The 21,262-nt window shown below is 41.2% G+C and overlaps 1 protein-coding gene across 6 annotated transcripts in view; it reads left to right on the forward strand.

The window, feature by feature from the left end:
- The window catches only part of Slc38a1 (solute carrier family 38, member 1), a 64,880-nt gene that overhangs the window by 36,447 nt on the left and 7,171 nt on the right, over positions 1 to 21,262 (forward strand). For all 6 annotated transcript variants that reach the window (XM_013018851.1, XM_013018856.1, XM_013018853.1 and 3 more), the window contains 7 exons: positions 9,429 to 9,502; positions 11,932 to 12,024; positions 12,841 to 12,922; positions 15,118 to 15,200; positions 18,568 to 18,626; positions 18,745 to 18,858; positions 20,385 to 20,464. In XM_013018851.1, the coding sequence (XP_012874305.1) occupies positions 9,429 to 9,502; positions 11,932 to 12,024; positions 12,841 to 12,922; positions 15,118 to 15,200; positions 18,568 to 18,626; positions 18,745 to 18,858; positions 20,385 to 20,464 (585 nt within the window). The remainder of the gene's footprint in view (positions 1 to 9,428; positions 9,503 to 11,931; positions 12,025 to 12,840; positions 12,923 to 15,117; positions 15,201 to 18,567; positions 18,627 to 18,744; positions 18,859 to 20,384; positions 20,465 to 21,262) is intronic.

Raw genomic sequence — 21,262 nt, forward strand, 5'->3', positions numbered from 1 at the left:
AGAGGGAGACAGGGGGAAAAAATTCCCTTTCACTAAAACAAAACAAAATATAAGAAAGCCACTTTGTATCTAGTTAGCAGAGCAGGGGGGGGGGGGGGAGGCGCGGAGGCCCAGACGTCCGGCCCCATCACCGGACACAAAAAAAAAAAAAAAAAAAACAAAGCACCAGAGGAGTCTGGGATTCAGTGCTCAGCATGCATTTTCCTAAGAAGGACTTTTTTCATTTGAACGCTCGAAATAAGTCCAGCACTGGTGATTCACACCTACAATTCTACATAAGCTACTCATGAGACTGAGATGAGAATTGAAGATCAAAGCCAGCTTGGGTAGAAAAGTCTGCAAGGTGCTTAACCACCAAAAAGCCAGAAGTGGAGTTGTGGCTCAAGTGGTTGAGTGTTAGCCTTGCATGGGAAAAAAAAGCCAATCAAGTACTCAAGGCCCTAAGTCCAAGCAAAAGGAAATGAATTTATCCTCTGTTTATTAGGATCATCTATTTCAGTTGTAGGCAAATTTCTTGGGGGATAATTTGTAATTATCCTACTACCCAAGGAAAGCAACATTTTGTTGTCCATCACTAGTATGTATAAACAAACTAGTAAGTAGCCATGCTAGTCAGAACAGTCTACCAGGTTCTTTCTCGCCTAGAATCTGTTTGGAGGTAGAATTCACATAGGAGGAGACAGGACAGAATCAGAGCCATGGCTCCATCAGCATGCGATCCTAAGTCCTTGTTTAACATTATCAGTTGCACAAATGTTTTCTTCATTCTGTCAAGAAGTTTATATGCCTAAGTAACTGCTTCAGCACAACTCTTTGATGTTTCCACATCTCTTTTAGCAAATTCCGGTACGTTGGAAGAGATCACAGTGTTCCTCTACTACTGAGCTGTCATTGCTTTATTACTCTACGTATATTCCAAGAAGTTGGGAGGATACTCACCAGGATGATAACGTTGCTCATTTATTTATATTTTGTACCAATACTGGGGCTTGATCTCAGGACCTACGTGCTGTCCCTTAGCTCTTCATTCAAGGCTAGCACTCTGCCACTTGAGCCATACCTCTGCTTCTGGTGTTTTGCTGGTTCATTGGAGATAAGAGTCTTTTGGCTATGTCTGCCCAGCTTGTCTTTGAATCACGATCCTCAGATCTCAGCCTCCTGAGTAGCTAGGATTACAGGTGTGAGCCACCAGGGCCTGGCTGATAATTTGTTCTTAGTGGTAACAAAAAATGGTTTTTGGGAATGTTCTTGTGAATGTTTTCCTTGTCTCTGCACTCCTAAGCTAAAAGCAAATAGACTCGTGTGATAAGAAAATGGACCAGTTAAAAGGAATACAGTCAGGAAATGGTGGCCTTCTGGGAAGTCCTGGGAGGTCCACGACTCTTCCATCCTCTCAGTCACTTATTTGTTTTGAAAATTCTTTGAGTTATATTCAGGGCTCCCTAGAAATGATCCGAACAGAGAAATGCCCTTCAGCTGGCAGCAAGAATAATTGGCATCAGAGTCTCTTGTTTGGGAATAATAATACTAGAAGGGAGAAATGACACATTCAAGCTTGCCAACATTTGAAATACATGGATAAAGGACAGAGCAGAGCCACTGAGCTCTTTTTGAAATTTATTGGATTTAGAAGCTCTTCAGAAATAGAAAAACGGGAGTGTGGTTAGCACTGTGCTAACAATGACTGCCTATTTTATGAACAGCAAGAGCTGGCCCTTGTGGAAGATGGGTCTCACCCATTTTTTTTTTAATAGTTGAGCCCTTACTGCTTAGTTAATGAGTGATTTCTGATACGTCTGATAAGACGTTCCAAGAATTCAGTTCTCTTGGTGCCAGAGAGGTAGAAAAGAAGAGAGAGAGAGAGAGAGAGAGAGAGAAAATATACACTCATACTCAGTCCTAACCTGCCTAACTCCTATAATCTTAGAGGCTCAAGAGGCTGAGATCTGCGGATCATACCTTGAAACCATCCTGGGCAGATAAATTTGAGAGATTCCTTCCTCCAATTAATCAGCAAAAGCTGAAAATGGAGTTGTGTCTAAAGTGGTAGAGCTCTAAAGTTAGGCAGAAAACAAACAAACAAACAAAAACCAACCAAAAAACCCACCCAACCCAACCCAAACCAAACAAAAACCAAGTGAGAGCTTGAAATCCTGAGTTCAAGCCACAGTCCTAGCACACACATAAAAGAGTTCACACAATCCTGCTTATTCTGAGTTACACCGGGTGTTTTGGTGCTATCCAGGAGCTGTGGTACAATTTCTATTTTCATCCCCTGGATTTTTTCTTAGCTTGTAAGAGATAACTATATGGTCTGTGGTTTTACAGCATGATTCACCTCCGTGGTACAGAGCATGTCTTTTCCATCCACTCCTCTTGATTCACAGAAGGCCAGGGGCAAAGCAACACAGTAAAGCTGGAGGCAGAGGTCTGCAAAATTAGCTGCAACTTTCATTCTGCACAGAGTGGCAGTTGGCTTAGTAGATTGGAAAACCACTCCTGTGTAAGCCAGTAAACTTGGTTCTTCTTCTATCAGGCACGTGGTATCAAGGATCCACAGCTGTACCAAGGGTAGGCACACAAGGACCTACAGACCAAACACACATACACAGCCTTGCTATAAGGCTCAATTGCTGAGAACAAGTTTTTTTTTTTTTTTTGGCTTTTTGGGTTTTGTTTTTGTTTTTTTATCAGAAGGATTTAAAAGAGAAAGTCATAAAAGCTCCAATGTTTCATGGACTCTATAACTGTATTATCTATCGCCTCTATTTTTATGGATTTAAAGCAAAAACCAAACTTGCCAGGCACTGGTGGTTCACACCTGTAATCCTAGCTACCCAGGTTTAAGGAAAGAAGAAGCAAGATGTCCTTGTGGGATAAAGAACAGGAACAAGGTCATGTCAGCAGTTACAATAGAGCATCTATAAAACTCGTGGTGCTCTTCCAGCTAGCTGCACAAACAGGAAGTGGCAGTAACTATGGGTTCCTTCTTTCTAGTCTGATTTCCTCATTTAAAGGCAGAGCTCTTGCAAACTTTTTCAACCTCAAAAAGCATCAACCTAACCCAGTAAGTTTTTTTTAATGGTTATTTTTTGTTATTTTTGTTTTCATGCCTCTTTTAATTTTATTAATTAATTAATTTTTTGGTCAGCTGTGGGGCCTGAACTCTGGGCCTGGGCGCTGTCCCTGAGCTCTTCAGCTCAAGGCTAGTGCTCTACCACATAAGCCATAACACCACTTCTGGCTTTTTCTACTTATATGGTGCTGAGGAATCAAACTCAGGGCCTCATGCATGCAAGGCAAGCGCTCTACCACTGAGCCACCTTCCCAGCCCGCTTTTAATTTTTTTAAATTAAAAATTAAAAAATTAAAATTAAAAGTTGTGATGCACAAAGGGTAAGATCATACTTCTTTTAGTTTTTGGTTTATTGGTTTGTTTTTGCTTTGTTTTGTTTTTGCCAGGCCTTGAACTCAGGGCCTGAGAACTGTCCCTGAGCCTCCATTTTGCTCAAGGCTGAGGAATCAAACCCAGGGATTCATGCATGCTAGGCAAGCACTTGACCACTAAGCCACATTCCCAGCCCCATCCCTCTTTTAAATCTTTTTTTTTTCTTCAGGATTATACTATATACTATTTGGTTTACTCAACAACAAAATTACCTAACCAATAGTGAGGCTGGTTTAAGAAAAGTTTGCCTCAAAGTATTTAGACTTGCCAACAAGAAAAGAAATAGAAGCACTTGTATTAATCATTGATCTTACCTTTTTGAGGCCAGCTTTCTCTAAAACTATCTCCTTCATTTCCTCATCTAGTTTAAAAACAACACACTAATCACCTTCTACCAGATCTTAGTATCCTAGTCCTCTGACTCTTGCTGTGTTATCTTAGACAAAAATATTTAACTTCTCTGCCTTCAATTACCTTATCTGTAAAACAGAAATAGTGGGAAAAAATGTGCCAAGAATAGACCTGGTATACAGTGAAATCTTCCAAACTTATTTTTGCTAATTACTAAAAACAAGATTGCTTTTACTAATTTTATAGAATCTCATTAAAGTAAATTAAGGCTTTAACAAACTCTTTTTTTTTTTTTTGTTTGCCAGGTGCTGGTGGCTCATGCCTGTCATTCTAGTTACTCAGGAGTCTGAGACCTGAGGATCATGGTTCTAAGCCAGGCTAAGCAGGAAAGTCCATGAGACTCTTATCTCCAATGAAGCACTAAAAAAGTGAAAAGTGGAGGAATGGCTAAAGTAGCAGAGGGCTAGCCTTGAGCAAAAATGCTCAGAGACAGCACCTGGGCTTGAGTTCAATCTCCAGTACCAACACCACCCCCCCCCCCCCCCCCAAAAAAAAAATAAAGGAAAAAAAAAAAAAAAAAAAACATAAAAAGACATATTTCAATATAGGTTATTTGACCCAAACAATAATAAAAAATTATAATGTGTTGAGCCTCAAAGATATGGGGGCCAGGCACCAGTGGCTCACGCCTGTAATCCTAGCTACTCAGGAGGCTGAGATCTGAGGATCATGGTTCAAAGCCAGCCTGGGTAGGAAAGTCTGTGAAACTCTAATCTCCAATAAACCACCAGAAAACTGGAAGTGGTGCTGTGGCTCAAGTGGTAGTGCACTAGCCTTGAGCTGAAGAGCTGAGGGACAGCGCTCAGGCCCAGAGTTTAAGCCCCACGACCAAAAAAAAAGATATAGGGAAGGGGAATTTGAACTATTGCTTAACTCTGTATTCTAAGGAAGCAAGTAGAAGCTTGAAGATGTTATTCAAGAAGAGCACACAAAGCCTGGCTTTTCCCATGAATGACTGGTGTGTATTCACAGGTACATGCCCATCCTAGGGCTTGAACTCAGAGCCTGGATGCTATCCTTTAGCTTTATTTCTCAAAGCCAGTGCTCTACACTTAAGCTATAGCTCCACTTCTGGCATTTTGGTGGATAATTGGCGATAAGAATCTTACAACCTTTCTCTGCCCATGCTGGCCTCCAACCTCAATCCTCACATCTCAGCCTCCTAAGTACCTGAGTCACCAGTGCCTGACTATTGAATGTGTCTGAAAACATGAGAGAGCTCGGAATATAGCTCAAACCTTGTTTCTTCCTTATAAATATTGTTTACTTTAGAGCAAAATATATCAAGCTATAGTTTAGTCCTATATGTTTTTCTCCAACAGGATTTAGCAAATCTTGTTGTATGACATATCTCAATTGCTTTCAGTATCTCATATCTCTTAATCACTCTCCTTACACATGACAAATAAAGAAGTATATCTGAAGGCACTTCCTCAGTGCCTTACTGAAGGCTTCTAACCAAACAGATACACTATATTTTATTTTCTTAGTAATTATATATATTAGTAATCATATATACACACATATATGTGTATATATATATATATATATATATATATATACACATATATGTACATATATGCTAGAGGAAATTGGACTTTTCCAGAAAGCCATGCAGATAGCCAGGTACAGAAGACAAAGAAAGGTTTATAGCCGAGAAAGGGGCCGGCAAAACCCTTCTCACACGGAAGAAGTAAGAAGAAGTACCGGCTATTGTCTGAGGTGACCTATATAACCTAGGAGGTTTAGGAGGGGCTAGAAGGGGCTAGGAGGAGGAGACCCTGGTGTGGACCTGAGGTCCAGGGGCTTCATAATGGTGGACTGGGATTTATGGCTGTTGTTCAAGTAGTAGATAAGAGGCCCTGCAGCTGCCCAGACCTGAAGGTCACTCTGAGGGGCTCTTGCTGCCTTACATGGTGGTAGCTGCCCCAGAGAAGTGCCATCCCAAGGTAAAGAGGGCTGGAGGCTGATTATTTACTGCCTTTACTATAGGCCTAATATTGCCTAGGAAGGGAGCATGCTAAGCTGTGGTGAAAGGAAGGAGTGTACTAAGCTGTGGGAAGGGAGCTCATTGGCTAACAAAATGTGTGTGTGTGTGTGTGTGTGTGTGTGTGTTTGATGCCAGACCTGTGCCTTGAACTCAGGGCCTAGCACTGTCCCTGAGTTTTTTGCTCAAGGCTAGTGCTCTACCACTTTAGGCATAGTTCTCCTTGCGGCTTTTTGTTGATTGGGGTCTCATGGACTTTCCTGCAGCTGGTTTAAAACTGATCTTCAGATCTCATCTCCCCAAATAGCTATGATTACAGACATAAGCCACTGGCACCCAGCTCATGAATCATAACTTTTAAAAAATTATTTTATTATAAAGATGCTGAACAGAGGGGTTACAGTTACATGAGTAAAGTAATGAGTACGTTTCTTACCAAGCATTATTACCCCCTCCTTTGTTTTTCTCCTTATCCCTTCCCTCCCCCACCTCCCCCATTCCTCCCCACCCCAAAATTGTAAAGTTCATTTCTGACATAGTGTCTTGTGAGTATTATTGTTGCAATGGATCATCCTGTGTCCTTGTTTCAGCATTTTTTTATTCTCCTTCCCCTCCCCAAATTAGGTAAATGCATATACAAGATGCAGGGTACAAAAACCAAATACAGTGACAACAGGGAATATACCAAAGGAGGAAGAACATATTAAAGAAAAAAAATCACATAATACATTAAAAACAACAACAACAAAGAAAAACCTCTTGTGTCCATATCTTGGGGTTCATTTTACTAAGCATCATCTTATATGGTCATATGTACATAGCTTTTGACCTTTTCTGCTTATCTGATAAGACTATCCTAGACATACACTAATTATTGCAAATTAGGGAAACCATGGGACTTATATTTCTTTGCATCTGGCTTACTCCACTTAATATGATTTTTTCCAAGTCTTTCTATTTCCTAACAAATGGGGCAGTGTCATTCTTTCTGATGGAAGCATAGAATTCATATATATATATATATATGTATATATATATGCACACATATATACATATATATATATGCCATATTTTCTTGATCCATTCATCTACTGAGGGGCAGCTGGGTGAATAATGCTTCAGCAAACATAGTTGTGCTGGTAGCTTTAGTATGGTCTTGTTTGTAATCACTGGGGTAAATGCCCAGAAGTGGGCTTGCTGGGTCGTAGGGGAGCTCTATGTGGAGTCTTTTGAGGAACCTCCATACTGCTTTCCAGAGTGGTTGAACAAGTTTATATTCCCACCAACAATGCAGTAAGGTTCCCTTTTGGCCACATCCCCTCCAGCATCTGTTGTTATTAGAGTTCTTGATTATAGCCATTCTAACTGGGGTGTGGAATCTCAATGCTGTTTTGATTTACATTTCTTTTATGGTTAGAGAAGTTGAGCGTTTCTTCATGTGTCTTTTGGCCATTCTTATTTACTCTTCAGAGAAATCTCTCTTTAAGTCTTTAGCCCACTTATTAATGGGGCAGTTGTTTCTCTGAGGATCTGTTTTTAGAGTTCTGAGTATATTTTAGATATGAGGCCTTCGTTGTATGTCTAGTGAAGATCTTCTCCCAATCCATGGGCTTTCTATTGATCTTGGTAGCTATTTTCTTTGCTGTATAGAAGTTCTGCAATTTCATGCAATCCCATTTATTCAACCTTTCTCTGATTTGTTGTGTTTCTGGCTCTTTATTAAGAAAATTTTGGCCTGCACCATTGAGCCCTAGAGTTTCTCCTGTTTGTTCTTATAATGTTTCCAGGGTGTCTGCTTTTACTTCGAGGTCTTTGATCCATTTGGAGTTGATTCTGGTGCAGTGTGATATATAAGGATCTAACTTTAGTTTTCTACAGGTGTTTAACTGATTTTGCCAGCACCATTTCATAACTTTTTTTTTTTTTTTGTCGGTCATGGGGCTTGAACTCTGGGCCTGGGCGCTGTCCCTCAGCTCTTCAGCTCAAGGCGAGCGCTCTACCATTTGAGCTACAGCGCCACTTCCGGTTTTCTAGTGGTTTATTGGAGATAGAAGTCTCATGGTCTTTCCTGCCCGGGCTGGCTTTGAACCGCGATTCTCAGATCTCAGCCTCCTGAGTAGCTAGGATTACAGGCGTGAGCCCCCGGTGCCCGGCTTCATAACTTTTTAATTTAAACTTTTAATCTGAATTCCCCTTGAAGTGGGGGTAGCTTGGCCTTTGCCCAAGCATTCATTTTTCTATTCTTTTTTTGGTTATGGGGCTCGAACTCTAGGCTTGGGCACTGTCCCTCAGCTCTTTAGCTCAAGGCTAGCTTGAGCCACAGGTGGTTTATTGGAGATAAGGGTTTCATGGACTTTTCCTGCCCAGGCTGGCTTGAACCAACCCTCAGATCTCAGCCTCCTTAGTAGCTAGGATTATGGGTGTGAGCCACCAGCGCCCAGCATCATTTTTCTATTCTTTCTCTAAGCGTTTGTCTGATTTCTGTGACACTCTTTCCCTCTTGTTCTTTTGGCCCATTTCTGGCAGTCCATCTGTTCTGTTGGTGATCATTCTGTATTCCTCTTTCACTTCCTGGTGGCTACAAAGCTACACATTAGAAGCAAAGCGCTATAGGACCAGAGGGTGCTGAGGAGTGGTCCTTCTGCCCAGGCAAAGCAAGGCCCAGGAGTTGGAACTAGCCCTACAGCCGCCACTCAACCGGTGTGCAGTGGAGGTGGGGCAAGCACCTCAGCCTGCTGTGGCCAGGTACCTCTCCGCAACATTTACTGGGAACATAATTACCTTTAATTACCCACAGTGCAATCCATTGCAATAATGCATTATACCAGACATGTCCTTCCTTCCTTCCTTCCCTCCTTCCTTCCTTCTTTCTTTTCTTGTGCCAGCCCTGGAAGCTTGAACTTGGTACCTGAACACTTGTCTCTGCATTTTTTATTTTATTATATTTTTACTGAAGGTTAGCGCTCTACCGTTCAAGCAATACCTCCACTTCCAGCCTTTTGGTGGTTAATTGAAGATGAGAGTTTCCTGTACTTTCCAGCCTGGGCTGGCTTTGAACCACAATCCTCAGATTTCAGCATCTTGAATAGCTAGCATTCTAGGTCTGAGCTACTGGCATATGGTTCTTTTTCTTTTATTATTTTGTGCTAGTACTAGAGCTTGAATTCAGGGCCTTTAGCTTTTTTTTTTGATCAAGGCTGGCACTCTACAATTTGAACAACAGCTACATTTTGAGCTTTTTGCCAGTTAATTGGAGATAAGAGTCGCATAGACTTTTGTGCTTGGTCTGGTTTTGAACTTTGATCCTCATATCTCAGCCTTCTGAATGGTAAGGATTATAGACGTGGGCCAAGAGTTTCAGGCTTAGCTTTGAATTACATAATGAACTAGCATTGGCAGAGTGCTCCTTTATTTGGTGGGGTATTTATTAAGGTTTTTAAAGCAGGGTAAGTAATAGGATCCACACTTTGGACACTGTTAACAATTGATGTTAACCATGTATATTCACCTTAGCGATTCTAAAATTAAAGGTCAGAATGTATTTTCTAGTTATGACCTCAGGATTTCGTTTCTTTGCTTTAGGATCCTATTGACTTCAGTGACATTGCTGTCTATATATTCAATAAACCTCCTATTGATCTGCTCCAAGGAAACAGGTAAGCTGTGAAGAGATCTAATTGTGTTAAGGCCATGATTTTCAGGATGATATTATGAATAAGTGAAGTTCTCCTTTAAGGATAACTGGATTATTAATGATGACTGTGATCATTAGTAGTAATTTACTTATTTATTTATTCTGGGACTTAAACTCAGGTCTTTGCAGCCTCACTTGTTTTTGTTTTTGTTTTTTCTTTCTCAAAGCTGGTGCTCCACCCCTGGAGCCACAGCTCTATCTCTGCCTTTTTGTCAGTTAATTGGAGATAAGAATCTCACAGACTTCCTGTCCAGGCTGGCTTCAAATAGGGATCCTCAGATAAACTCTCAGCCTCCGAAGTAGCTAGGATGACAGGCGAAAGCCACCTTCGCTCCTCAGCCAGCACTGGATTATGTCAAGAAATAAAGGAATCCTTTGACCTTCTATGGAAAGACTGACGGTGGCAGCAACACCGAAATCAAATGGACACGAACACTGAACAAATACTGTTGTCACTCATTCTTGTTCTTCTGGTTTGTGATGACATCACTGGAAAGGCGTCAATCTTTCTTTAGGCCTTTATAAATCCTGAGCAGAGTGTTTGTGAAGTAAACAGATGTTTTATCCTCTGTGGCGCATATTCCAAGGAGAAATTGTTCCTCCTGAGGCAAGGTGGAGTGCCCTAGGACGCTGAGTTCTCTGGACAGTACAATACCTGACATGTTTATTTTCCATTTCTGAATCACTGGATTATGTTCATGATACTTTGACTTTTACATTAGCTCAAGCCATATTGGCCAGCTATTGTATACAGATGCCTGGAACATTTTGTCATAAATTCAGCATCTAGTCATTGTCTAGTTTAAACACCAGTCTTAGGAGAGATTAAACAAAGGTTTAATTATAGCCTGACCCATATTGCTCTTCTGTGAACCTTTTGAAAACCTGGACTTCAAACTGTCATGATTTTAATGAATGTTTTCGGATTTTAGCATTGAGTGAGATGAGCCAGTTGATCAGTTTCACATTTTGGTGACATCAGTTTATTCTTTGGATAGCTCTATCCACTGCTTTCATTTTAGAAGTGAGCTATCTTTCACCTAAATTTCACAAATGATCAGAATTTTTACGTAGTAACTGTTAGATGTAGCTAAATTTGGTGTTTTATTTTAGATCAGAGAGACTGAGATGTTCTGAAACCATTGTGTGTGTGTGTGTGTGTGTGTGTGTGTGTGTGTGTGTGTGTGTGTGTGTGTGTGCCAAAACTGCAGCTTGAACTCAAGGCCTGGGAACTGTCCCTTTGCTTTTTCACTCAAGGCTGGCACTCTACTACTTGAGCCACAGCTCCACTTTCAGATATTTATTTAATTATTATTATTATTGTCATTATTGTTATTTTTTGCTGGCTTGAACTCTGGGCCTGGGTGCTGTCCCTGAGCTTCTTTTGCTCAAGGCAAATGCTCTACCACTTGAGCTACAGACCCAATTCTGGCTTTTTTGAGTAGTTTATTGGAGATAAGAGTCTCACGGAGTTTCCTGTCCAGGCTGGCTTCGAACCATGATCCTCTGATCCCAGGCTTCTAAGTAGCTAGGATTACAGGCATGAGCCACTGGCACCCGACTTTACTTTCAGATTTTTGCTAGTTAATTGGAGATAAAAGTCTCACAGATTTCTTTGCCTGGGCTGGCTGTAACGGTTTCAATCCTCAGATCTCAACCTCCTGAGTAGGTATACAGGAATTACAGGTATAAGCCTCTGGCAGCCAGTAAGATAATTCAAAAGGTACTCTTTTTTTTTTTGGTCTCAAAAAATGAAAATCTTTTAGAAATCAAACATTTTAAGAGTATATATATCAAACCTGTAAAAAAAATATCAGAGTGGGTATTTCCCCAAGAAAGGTAGAGATGGTTTAAAATAACTTTTATGACCTCATAGTTCAGTTACTTTCCTACTTCTTTAGCCAAGTGAAAAAGCAGAAATGGAGCTCATGGCTGACATTTAAAAATGTCAGGAACTTGATTCATCATGCCAGTACCTTAGCCTGCAAAGCCAACATGGGAGTTCTGTAGAAGCACAGAGCAACCTGGTGAATAAACAATGTATAACGTCTTGGCTCTTTATTTTTACTTTTCATTCTTTGTGCCGGTCCTGGGGCTTGAATTCAGGACTTGGAGGCTGTTCCTTTAAGCTTTTTTTTTTTTTACTCAAGGCCAGTGTTCTACTATTTGAGCCACAACTCCACTTCCAGCTTATTGGTAGTTCATTGGCAATAAAGATCTCGTGGACTTTCTTGCCTGGGCTGGCTTTGAACCCTGACCTTCAGATCTCAGCTTCTTGAGTAGCTAGGATTATAAGTGTGAACCACTGGCTCCTGGCAAGATGTTAACATGTTAGCCTTTAGAACCTTGTCATTTTTTTTTCTGTGACCTTAACTTTGTTTCTTTAAATAGGTTGCATGGTTTATGAAAAATTAGGTGAGCAGGTCTTTGGTACCACAGGGAAGCTTGTAATCTTCGGAGCTACATCTCTACAGAACACTGGAGGTAAAGCAAAAAGAAAAAGGAACAACATACATTTTTATACATAATTTCAAACTGGGTGACTATCATTATCTTTCCTATTTTGGTGGTTCAGTGTCCATATGAGATTTATCGGAATTGAAGCAGCTCCTATCTGATGGTTAAAATGTCGCAAGGGAAGGAAGAGACAACCACTTACTTAGAGATGAATATATTGCCAGAGTGGGAGGCTTAGCTACCTGCTTCTGGTCATGGGATGTGAACTCAGGACCTGGGCTCTGCCTCTGAGCTTTTCTGCTCAAGACCAGTGCTCTCCACTTCAGCTCCACTTCCAGTTTTCTGGTGGTTAATTGCAGGCAAGAGTCTCATGGACTTTTCTGCCCAGGCTGGCTTCAAACTATAGTCCTCAGATTTCGGTCTCCTGAATAGCTAGGATTATAGGCCTGAGCCATCAGCGCTCAGCATTTGTTTTTCTTTTTTTTTTGTGGTGTTTCCTCCTAAGTCTTGAACTCAAGGCCCAGGTGCTGTTCCTCAGTTTTTGTGCTCAAAGCTAGCATGTACCACTTGAGCCTGTTATATCACCACTCCCAGTTTTTTTTGGTGGTTAATTGGAGATAAAAGTCTCCTGGACTTTCCTGCTTGGACTGGCTTCAAACCATGATCCTCAGATCTCAGCCATCTCAATAGCTAGGATTACAGGCATGAGCCACCAGCTAACTTCAAGAACACAAGCAGCTTGTGTTCTTGAAGTTCGTCTGGAAACTGAATTGTCACATCTCACAAAAATTGTAACATGTGCCTTAGGATTGTCTTCCTAAAAACATTCTCATTTTCCTCCAGCAATGCTGAGCTATCTCTTCATAGTCAAAAATGAACTTCCTTCCGCCATCAAGTTCCTCATGGGAAAAGAAGAGGAATTTCCGTAAGTTGTGGACCATTCTTTGTGATAGAACCAACATGTTTTTGATTTAAATGCAGGCTAACCGAGGCTTTTGATTTAAGAAAATTTCAGAAATGCAAATTTTCCTAGGCTCTTTTTTTCTTGATGTGTGGTTCAATAATATGTTTATTGGGGATAATATAGATAAAAGAAGCAGGATGAACTCTTTATGAAAATTGAGAGGTAGGTTTCTCTGTCATGCTATAACTAGTAGATTTACATTGTCCCAAAGAGCCTGAAATCTCTATTTAGTTTTTATGAAATAAAATAGATACTGAGGGTTTTTTTGGATTATTTTGTTTTTCTTTTTTGCCAGTCCTGAAGCTTAAACTCTGGGCTTGGGCACTGTTCCTATGCTTTTGTGTTCTAGGCTAGTGCTCTACCACTTGAGCCACACCCCCACTTCCAGCTTTTTGTGGTTAATTGGAGATAAGAGTCTCATAGACTTTCCTGCCCATGCAGGCATCAAACCATGATCCTCAATTTTCAGCCTCCTGAGTAGCTAGGATTAGATGTGTGAGTCACTGGCACCTGGCCAGATACTAAGTATAGTAATTTTATCCCAGAAGTAGAACATAAAAGAGCTGGTGACTCACACCTGTGATTCTAGCTACTCAGAAGGCTGAGATCTGAGAATCTGTGAGATTCTTCTCTCCAATTAAACACCAAAAAAACCCCAGAAGTGGACTTGTGGTTCAAGTGGGAGAGCACTAGCCTTATGCAAAAGAGCTCCATGCCTAGGCCTTGAGTTCAAGCTCTAGGACCAGCATGCACACACACATGTGTGTGCACACACACACATACACACACAAATGTAGAATTGAGCCAATCTCAATAGATAGAGCTAATCTTGGGGAATATTGTTTTTGATGTTTTGATTCCTTGTTTAAAACTTTTTGTCAGCCTTAGTTTTTCTGTCTCTCCTACCCTACCCCAAAAGAAGATTACAGAAACCAGAGTGCCTAGTGTTTTATCCTAGGGTATAAAGTCAAATCCAAGGTCAAACCTTGGAGAGAGAAATGCCTATGTCTGGTGGCTTGCTTCCCCATGATACCAGCCAAGCCAATCCAAAAGGAACTTTCTGTTTGAATATTTAATAGCACAGCTTATAATCTGACAGATGTAATATATGCATTCAGCTTTGAAATCACATAAATAATTCACAGGAATGTTACATTTAGCCAAAAGGACAGGAACAAAACAAAACAATATCTCTTGGTCTCTAACCTGGGAGCAGGGTCCTCGTACAGGAGAGTACTACCTATGTTTAAAGTGTTTGAGGGCTGGGAAGGTGGCTCAGTGGTAGAGCGCTTGCCTTGCATGCCTGAAGCCCTGGGTTCGATTCCTCAGCACCACATAAGCAAAAAGAAAAAAAAGCTGGAAGTGGCGCTGTGGCTCAAGTGGTAGAGCGCTAGCCTTGAGCTGAAGAGCTGAGGAACAGCGCCCAGGCCCAGAGTTCAGGCCCCACGACCGGACCCAAAAAAAAATAAATAAATAAAGTGTTTGAATAAACTTGAATAATTGTCTAAGGAGAAAACAAAGTAATGGCCCAGCCCCATTGGCTCAAGCCTATAATCCTTGCTACCCAAGAGGCCAAAGTTTACGGGATCTTGGTTCAAAGCCAACCTTGAGCAGAAACGTCTGGGAAAACTCCATTTCCAAAAATAACTACCAAAAAACCAGGGCTGGAGGACTGGCTTGGGCAGTAGAGCACCAACCAAGCATATATAAGACCCTCAGTTCAAATCCTGATATTCTAGAAGAACAAAATAAAAAGGTAAGAAAAACAAAACAAAAAAAAAAACCTCAGCAATTAAAATTAATGTAAATATATTGTAAAAACTTACTTTCGAGGGGAAAAAGAAAAGTCTTCCCTTTTTGGTGTGCTGGTCCTACAGCTTCAACTCAGGACCTGGGCACTGTCCATGAGCTTTTCTGCTCAAAGCTAGCACTCTACCACTTCAGCTGCAGCTCCCTTTTTGGCTGTTTTTGGTGGCTAATTGAAGATAAGAGTCTCTCAGACTTTTCCTGCCTGGGCTGGCTTTGAACCTCCATCTTCAATCTCAGCCTCCTGAGTAGTTAAGATTACAGGTGTGAGCCACCAGCGCCTGTCTAAAAATGTCTCTTTCTAAACAACAGCAACAAAAAATAACAGTAGCTGCTTCCTTGACTTTCAGAGCCTGGTATGTGGATGGACGCGTGCTGGTGGTGGTGGTGACCTTCGGCATAATTCTCCCTCTGTGTCTCTTGAAGAACTTAGGTGAGGAGAAACTTTGTGTCTGTTGTCTCTACACTACCCAGAGAAGTCAGGAAACTCCTGAAAAGGAACAGCTTTGCCTCCTATCCCACACGTAGTGTAACGATCCAGCAATCAAATTGCAAGCATGAAGCTACCTGCCTTGCCAATGAGCAAGAAATGCTGGTTAGTACAGGACATGTTGAGCAATCGCCTCTTGTGTCCAAAGAGCCAGAGTGAGGAGAAAGAAAGTTATGAAAGAAGCACAAAGGCTACTATTTTCACTGGTGTAACACACTGCTGTGAAAATTCCAGAAAGTGGAATTCTCTTAGAAGGTGTTCTTTGTTTATTTGTTTGATGTTTTCACAGTGCTGGAGATTGAACCCAAGGCTTTGTACAGGGGTTGGGGCAAGGGGGTGGGGTACGTTCTAGCCCTATCTATACACCCAATCTAGCATTCTTGTTTGTTTTTGTTTTTCATTTGGGGACACAGTCTTGCCATGTAGCTCAGGCTGGCCTCAAACTTCACCTCTTCGGGGCTGGGATTATAGGCATGCTCCACCAGCCTGAAATCTTAAATACTCAGATTTAAGCAACTAGATTTTCAAATCTAAATCTCAAGACAGACTACTGCTCTACTTATACCCCCAAAGTATTATGAATCATCTCTAAATTTAGATTTCCCTTGTTCAAAGGAGAGAGAGAAAATTCAAAGGTGACAGGTGATCTCCAAGTTATATTCGGTTGGTTTTGACTCTGTGTGTGTGTGTGCATGCATGTGTGTATATGTGCACATGCGTGTGAATATAGGCACAAATCCTGGGGCGTGAACTCAGAGCCTTGATGCTGTCCCTGAGCTTTTGTATTTAAGGCTAGTATTCTACCACTTGAACCACAGCTCCACTTCTGGCTTTTTGGTAGTTCATTGGAAATCAGTTTCATGGGCTTTCCTGCCCAGTCTAGCTTTGATCCAGCCAGGGTCCTTAGCTGTCGGCCTCCAGAGTAGCTAGGATTACAGGCATGATCCACCCACTCATAGGTTGACATTTGTTTTTATGCTTACATAGAGACAAGTCTAGTCTCTAAATGCCATAGGAATTTCATACATTGAATAACAAGATCAGATTATAGCTGATTAAAAAATCTCTAAAGTGCATTTCCTATAAAGTTGGCCTAATTCAAAGCAGAAGCTTGGATTCATGTCCTTTTCTGTTTTGGTTTTAAAATGTCAAAAGTTTTCTAGTATTTAGCAAAACTTTCTCTCTCTCTCTCTCTCTCTTTTTTTTGACAGTACTGATATTTGTATTCAGGGTCTCATCTATGCTAGGAGGGAACTCTACCACTTGGGCCATCCTTATAGCCAGTGTTTAGGGAATACCTAAGTAAAAAAAACATTATTTTTGGTGCCAGTCCTGGAGCTTGAACTCAGGGCCTAGGCACTGTCCCTGAGTTTTTATTCTCAAGGTTAGTACTCTTACCACTTGAGCTACAGCTCTACTTGTAGCTTTTTGCTGGTTAATTAGAGAGAAGAGTCTCATGGATTTTCCTGCCCAGGCTGGATTTGAATCACAATCCTCAGATCTCAGTTTTCTGTGTAGCTAGATTACAGGTCTGAGCCACTGGCATCCGACATTTAAATATCTTTTAAAACTACTTAATTTTCTGCTTTCTGGGTCTGTGTAGGCTTTGCTGTGCCAACAGAAGTGCTCTTTAAGTTGGTATCAAAAAAATTCCTGGGGCTGGGAAGTTGGCTCAGTGGTAGAGTGCTTACCTTGCATTCATGAGGCCCTGGGTTCGATTCCTCAGCACCACATAAGTAGAAAAAAGCCAGAAGTAGTGCTGTGGCTCAAGTGGTAGAGCACTAGCCTTGAGCTAAAGAGCTGAGGGACAGCGCCCAGGCCCAGAGTTCAGCCCCCACAACTGGCAAAAAAAAAAAAAAAAAAAATTCCTTCCTAAGGATGAGAGGAATGCAGTTCCCCAAAGCTCACTCGGCTTCTCAGTAGAGTTTGATGTCAGCCATCAGATCTCTCCCAGGCATTCTGAAGGGATGGGAGAGAGGCCCTCTGATCCTCATTTGTCCTTAGAATCCCACGTCATCTTCTGGGGCCTGCATCTTACTTAGGAGAGAAGTGTTGTACCCGATTCAGCACACACACAATAAGGGCAGAATAAAGATCCGTGGAGGAGACCAGGTACCCATGGCTCATACCTATAATCCTAACTACTCAGGAAGCTGAGATTTGTGGATCATGACTGGAAGCCAGCCTGGGCTGGAAAAGACTGTACAATTTTTATCTCCAATTAAACACCAATTAAACTTGAGCCACCGCTCAAGTGTTAGAGTACTAGCCTTTTGGGGGAAAAAATTAAAAGCTGAGGAATAGCACCCAGGCCCTGAGTTCAAGTCCCAGGACTGGCACAAAAAGGAAAACAATCTACAGATGTGGTTAAGAAGGGATTTGTCCATCACGTATTCAGAGATAAAACCATGGGGCTCCTCCCTGGATTCTAGGAATCTGAGGTCTAGAGTGTTCAGGAAAGCCCCAGAATCAACACAAAGTATAACACTTTCATTCAAAGTCCTCCTTTTCACCAAATAAACTAGCAAAAGCAAATAATACATGTTATATGCACATAGGTGTAAATGCACTATTTTTTTTGTCAGTTGTGGGGCTTGAACCCAGGGCCTGAGTGCTGTCTTTGAGCTTTTCTGCTCAAGGCTAGCCCTCTGCCACTTTGAGCCCCAGCACCACTTCCTAAATGCATTTTATCACTATTTTTTAATTATAAAAGTTACATAAGTTAGGTAATGAGTACATTTCCTTTTGAGTAGTGTCACCCCCTCCCTCATTTTCTCTCAGTTTTCCCCCTCACAACCCTCCCTCCCTGGTTGTATAGTTCATTTCCAATATAGTGTCTGGTGAGTATCACTGCTGACGAAGTCCCAAATTATGCTTAAAATAATACATTGAAAGCTGGGTGCCAGTGGATCACACATAATCCTAGCTACTCAGAGGCTAAAATGTGAGGATAACTGAAGCCAGCCTGGATGGGAAAGTCTGAGACTCTTCTCTCCAGCTAAGTACCAAAAAGCAGGAAATGAAGCTGTATTCTAAATGCTAGAGCACAAACCTTGAGTGAAAACGCTAAGACACAGCACCCAGTTCAAACCCAAGTACCAGCTTGCACGTGTGCATGTGTACACACACACACACACACACACACATATTTTTTTAAAAAACCTTGAAGTAGTGAGTGACTAGGGGTATAGCTTAGTGGTAGAGCATTTGGCTCACATGCATAAGACTACGTTCAATTCCCAGCACTACCACCAAAAAAAGGAGAAACAACAAATGAGATATTAGCAATGTACTTTTTGCTCTTTTAAAGGTTATCTTGGCTATACCAGTGGATTTTCCTTGAGCTGTATGGTGTTTTTCCTAATAGTGGTAAGTAGTGATTGAATCAGTTGGCTTGGTTGTAACATAATCTACTGCAATATAACAATTATTTATGATTTAGCTTTCCTAACATCTACATTGTTTCTCTGGTATTTCTAAATGCCAGGTTATCTATGAGAAATTTCAGATTCCCTGCATTGCTACAGCCCTCAATGCAACAAGTCTTAATTCAACAAACAGTGATGTGTGCACGCCAAAATACGTCACCTTCAATTCTAAGGCAAGTTTCCTTCTGCTTCTCAAAGAAGCATGAGTATTTTGACTAAAGGAAGTACATTTTATCATACAGGTCATAATTGCAGTTATGATGTGTGAATGTGTGTGTATGTGTACATGCGTGTGTATGTGCGTATGCACATGTGTTGGAACTGGGACTTGAACTCAGGACCTCAGGCTCTTGCTTAGCTTCTTTACTTGAGGCTGGAACTCTACCACTTGAGCCACAGCTCCACTTCCAGCTTTTGAGCCACAGCTCCACTTTCAGCTTTTCAGTGGTTAATTCGAGATAAGCGTCTCACAGACTTCCCTGCCCAGGCTGGCTTTGAACCATGATCCTTAGTTCTTAGCATCCTGGAGTAGCTAGGATTACAGGTATGTGCTACCTGAGTCCAATTGAATGTACTTATTCTTTTTTTTTTTTGGCGGTCGTGGGGCTTGAACTCTGGGCCTGGGTGCTGTCCCTGCGCTCTTCAGCTCAAGGCGAGCACTCTACTACTTGAGCTACAGCGCCACTTCCAGTTTTCTAGTGGTTTATTGGAGATAGGAGTTTCATGGTCTCTCCTGCCCAGGCTGGCTTTGAACTGTGATCCTCAGATCTCAGCCTCCTGAGTAGCTAGGATTACAGGCACGAGCCACCGGCGCCTGGCTGAACATACTTACTCTTAAAAACACATAGTACCATAGCTTCTGTATTCACAATACATTCAGAGACCATTAAAAAATAAATCTCTCTCTCTTTCTTCTTTCTCTCTCTCTCTCTCTCTCTCTCTCACACACACACACACATATACCCACTTAACCCAGCTTAGTACAGCCTTGAGTATTGGCTATGGAAATCTGGATACTAGTCTCACCTCATTTTTTCTGTGCAGAATACTGAATAATGCTTTTATTTATTTTTTTAATTTTTAAATTTTATCATAAAGGTGATGTACAAAGGGGTTATAGTTACATAAATCAGGTAATGAGTGATGCTTTTAAAACAAATGAATAAAAACAAGAAACACCTTACCCATGCTTAATATATAGAACACTACATAGAAAGGAATACTGCAAAAAAAAAAAAAAGAAAAAGGAATACTGCAAACTTCCTCAACTAACACAGATGAAATATAGATACCACCGCAAAGTTTTCATAAGAAGTGACACTGAAGCCAGATACTGGTGGCTCAGGCCTATAACCCTAGCTACTCAAGAGGCCGAGGTCTGAGGATCACAGTTCAAAGCCAGCCTAAGAAGCAAAGGCCACAAGAGTCTTATCTCCAGTTAACCAACCAAAATCTAGAAGTGTGGCTGTGGCTCAAGTGGTAGAGCACGCGCCTTGAGCAAAAAAGCTTAGGGACAGCACAAAGGCCTGGAGTTCAAGCCCCAGGAGTGGCACACAAAAAGAAACAAAAATCTCCAAATAATCCAGGGATTCTGAAGAGCGATTCTGTCAGACGAAAGATAGCTCTGAAATACTGGAATTGGATAATGCTTATGGTAAAAATGTCTTTTCTTAATGCTTGTATTTCTTCCTTCAAACAGACTGTGTATGCTTTACCAACCATTGCCTTTGCATTTGTATGTCACCCCTCGGTCCTGCCAATCTACAGCGAGCTGAAAGAGTAAGAGACCTATTCGATTTTTCCCATCTTCATCATTTTCTACCTCTCACCAATAGGCACGTTCTGTGTTAAAATAAATAGGCTTCTGCCTTCTGCCATTCTTGAGCCAGTTCAATATTAAGAAAAAATCAGAAATCTGCAGTATTTTCTGGCCACCAATATGAAAAAGTAATCAACTACCTTGCATTTTCAGTTGCTTTGACTTTTCAGATACTATATTCCTTAGAAGAGCTCAAATATTTGCACTGTTTTTTTTTATTGTGAAAATACTGTACAGAGGGGTTACAATTACATGGGCAAGATAATGAGTACATTTCTTATCAAGCATTGTAGCCTCCTCCTTTGTTTCCCCTTCCCATCCCTTCCCAGCCTTCCCCTGTGCCCTCACCCAATCTTCCTCCCCCTCTCCCCCACCAAAGTTGTGAAGTTTGTTTTTCGACATAAGGACTTGTACATCTCATTGTTGCAATGGATCCATCTGTATCCATATTTAAACGATTTGTTTTTTCCCTTCCCCCCCACAAATTATACCACCATCAAACACAGTGAAAGCAGGGGTTATACCGTGGGGGAGGGACATACAAAGCAACAAAGAAATAATCTTATAAATGTGTTAGAAACAATCGCATGAAAGAAAAAACATTTGAATACATATCTTAGGGTTCATTTCCCTAACATCACCTTATCTGACCTTTTCTGCTTGACTCAGACATATACTAGTTATTGCAAATAAGGGAAACCATGGGATCTATGTTTCTTTGGGCCTGGCTTACTTCACTTAATATAATTTTTTCCAAG

The sequence above is a fragment of the Dipodomys ordii genome, unplaced genomic scaffold (assembly GCF_000151885.1).
Source record: "Dipodomys ordii isolate 6190 unplaced genomic scaffold, Dord_2.0 Scaffold42, whole genome shotgun sequence".
Taxonomy (NCBI): domain Eukaryota; kingdom Metazoa; phylum Chordata; class Mammalia; order Rodentia; family Heteromyidae; genus Dipodomys; species Dipodomys ordii.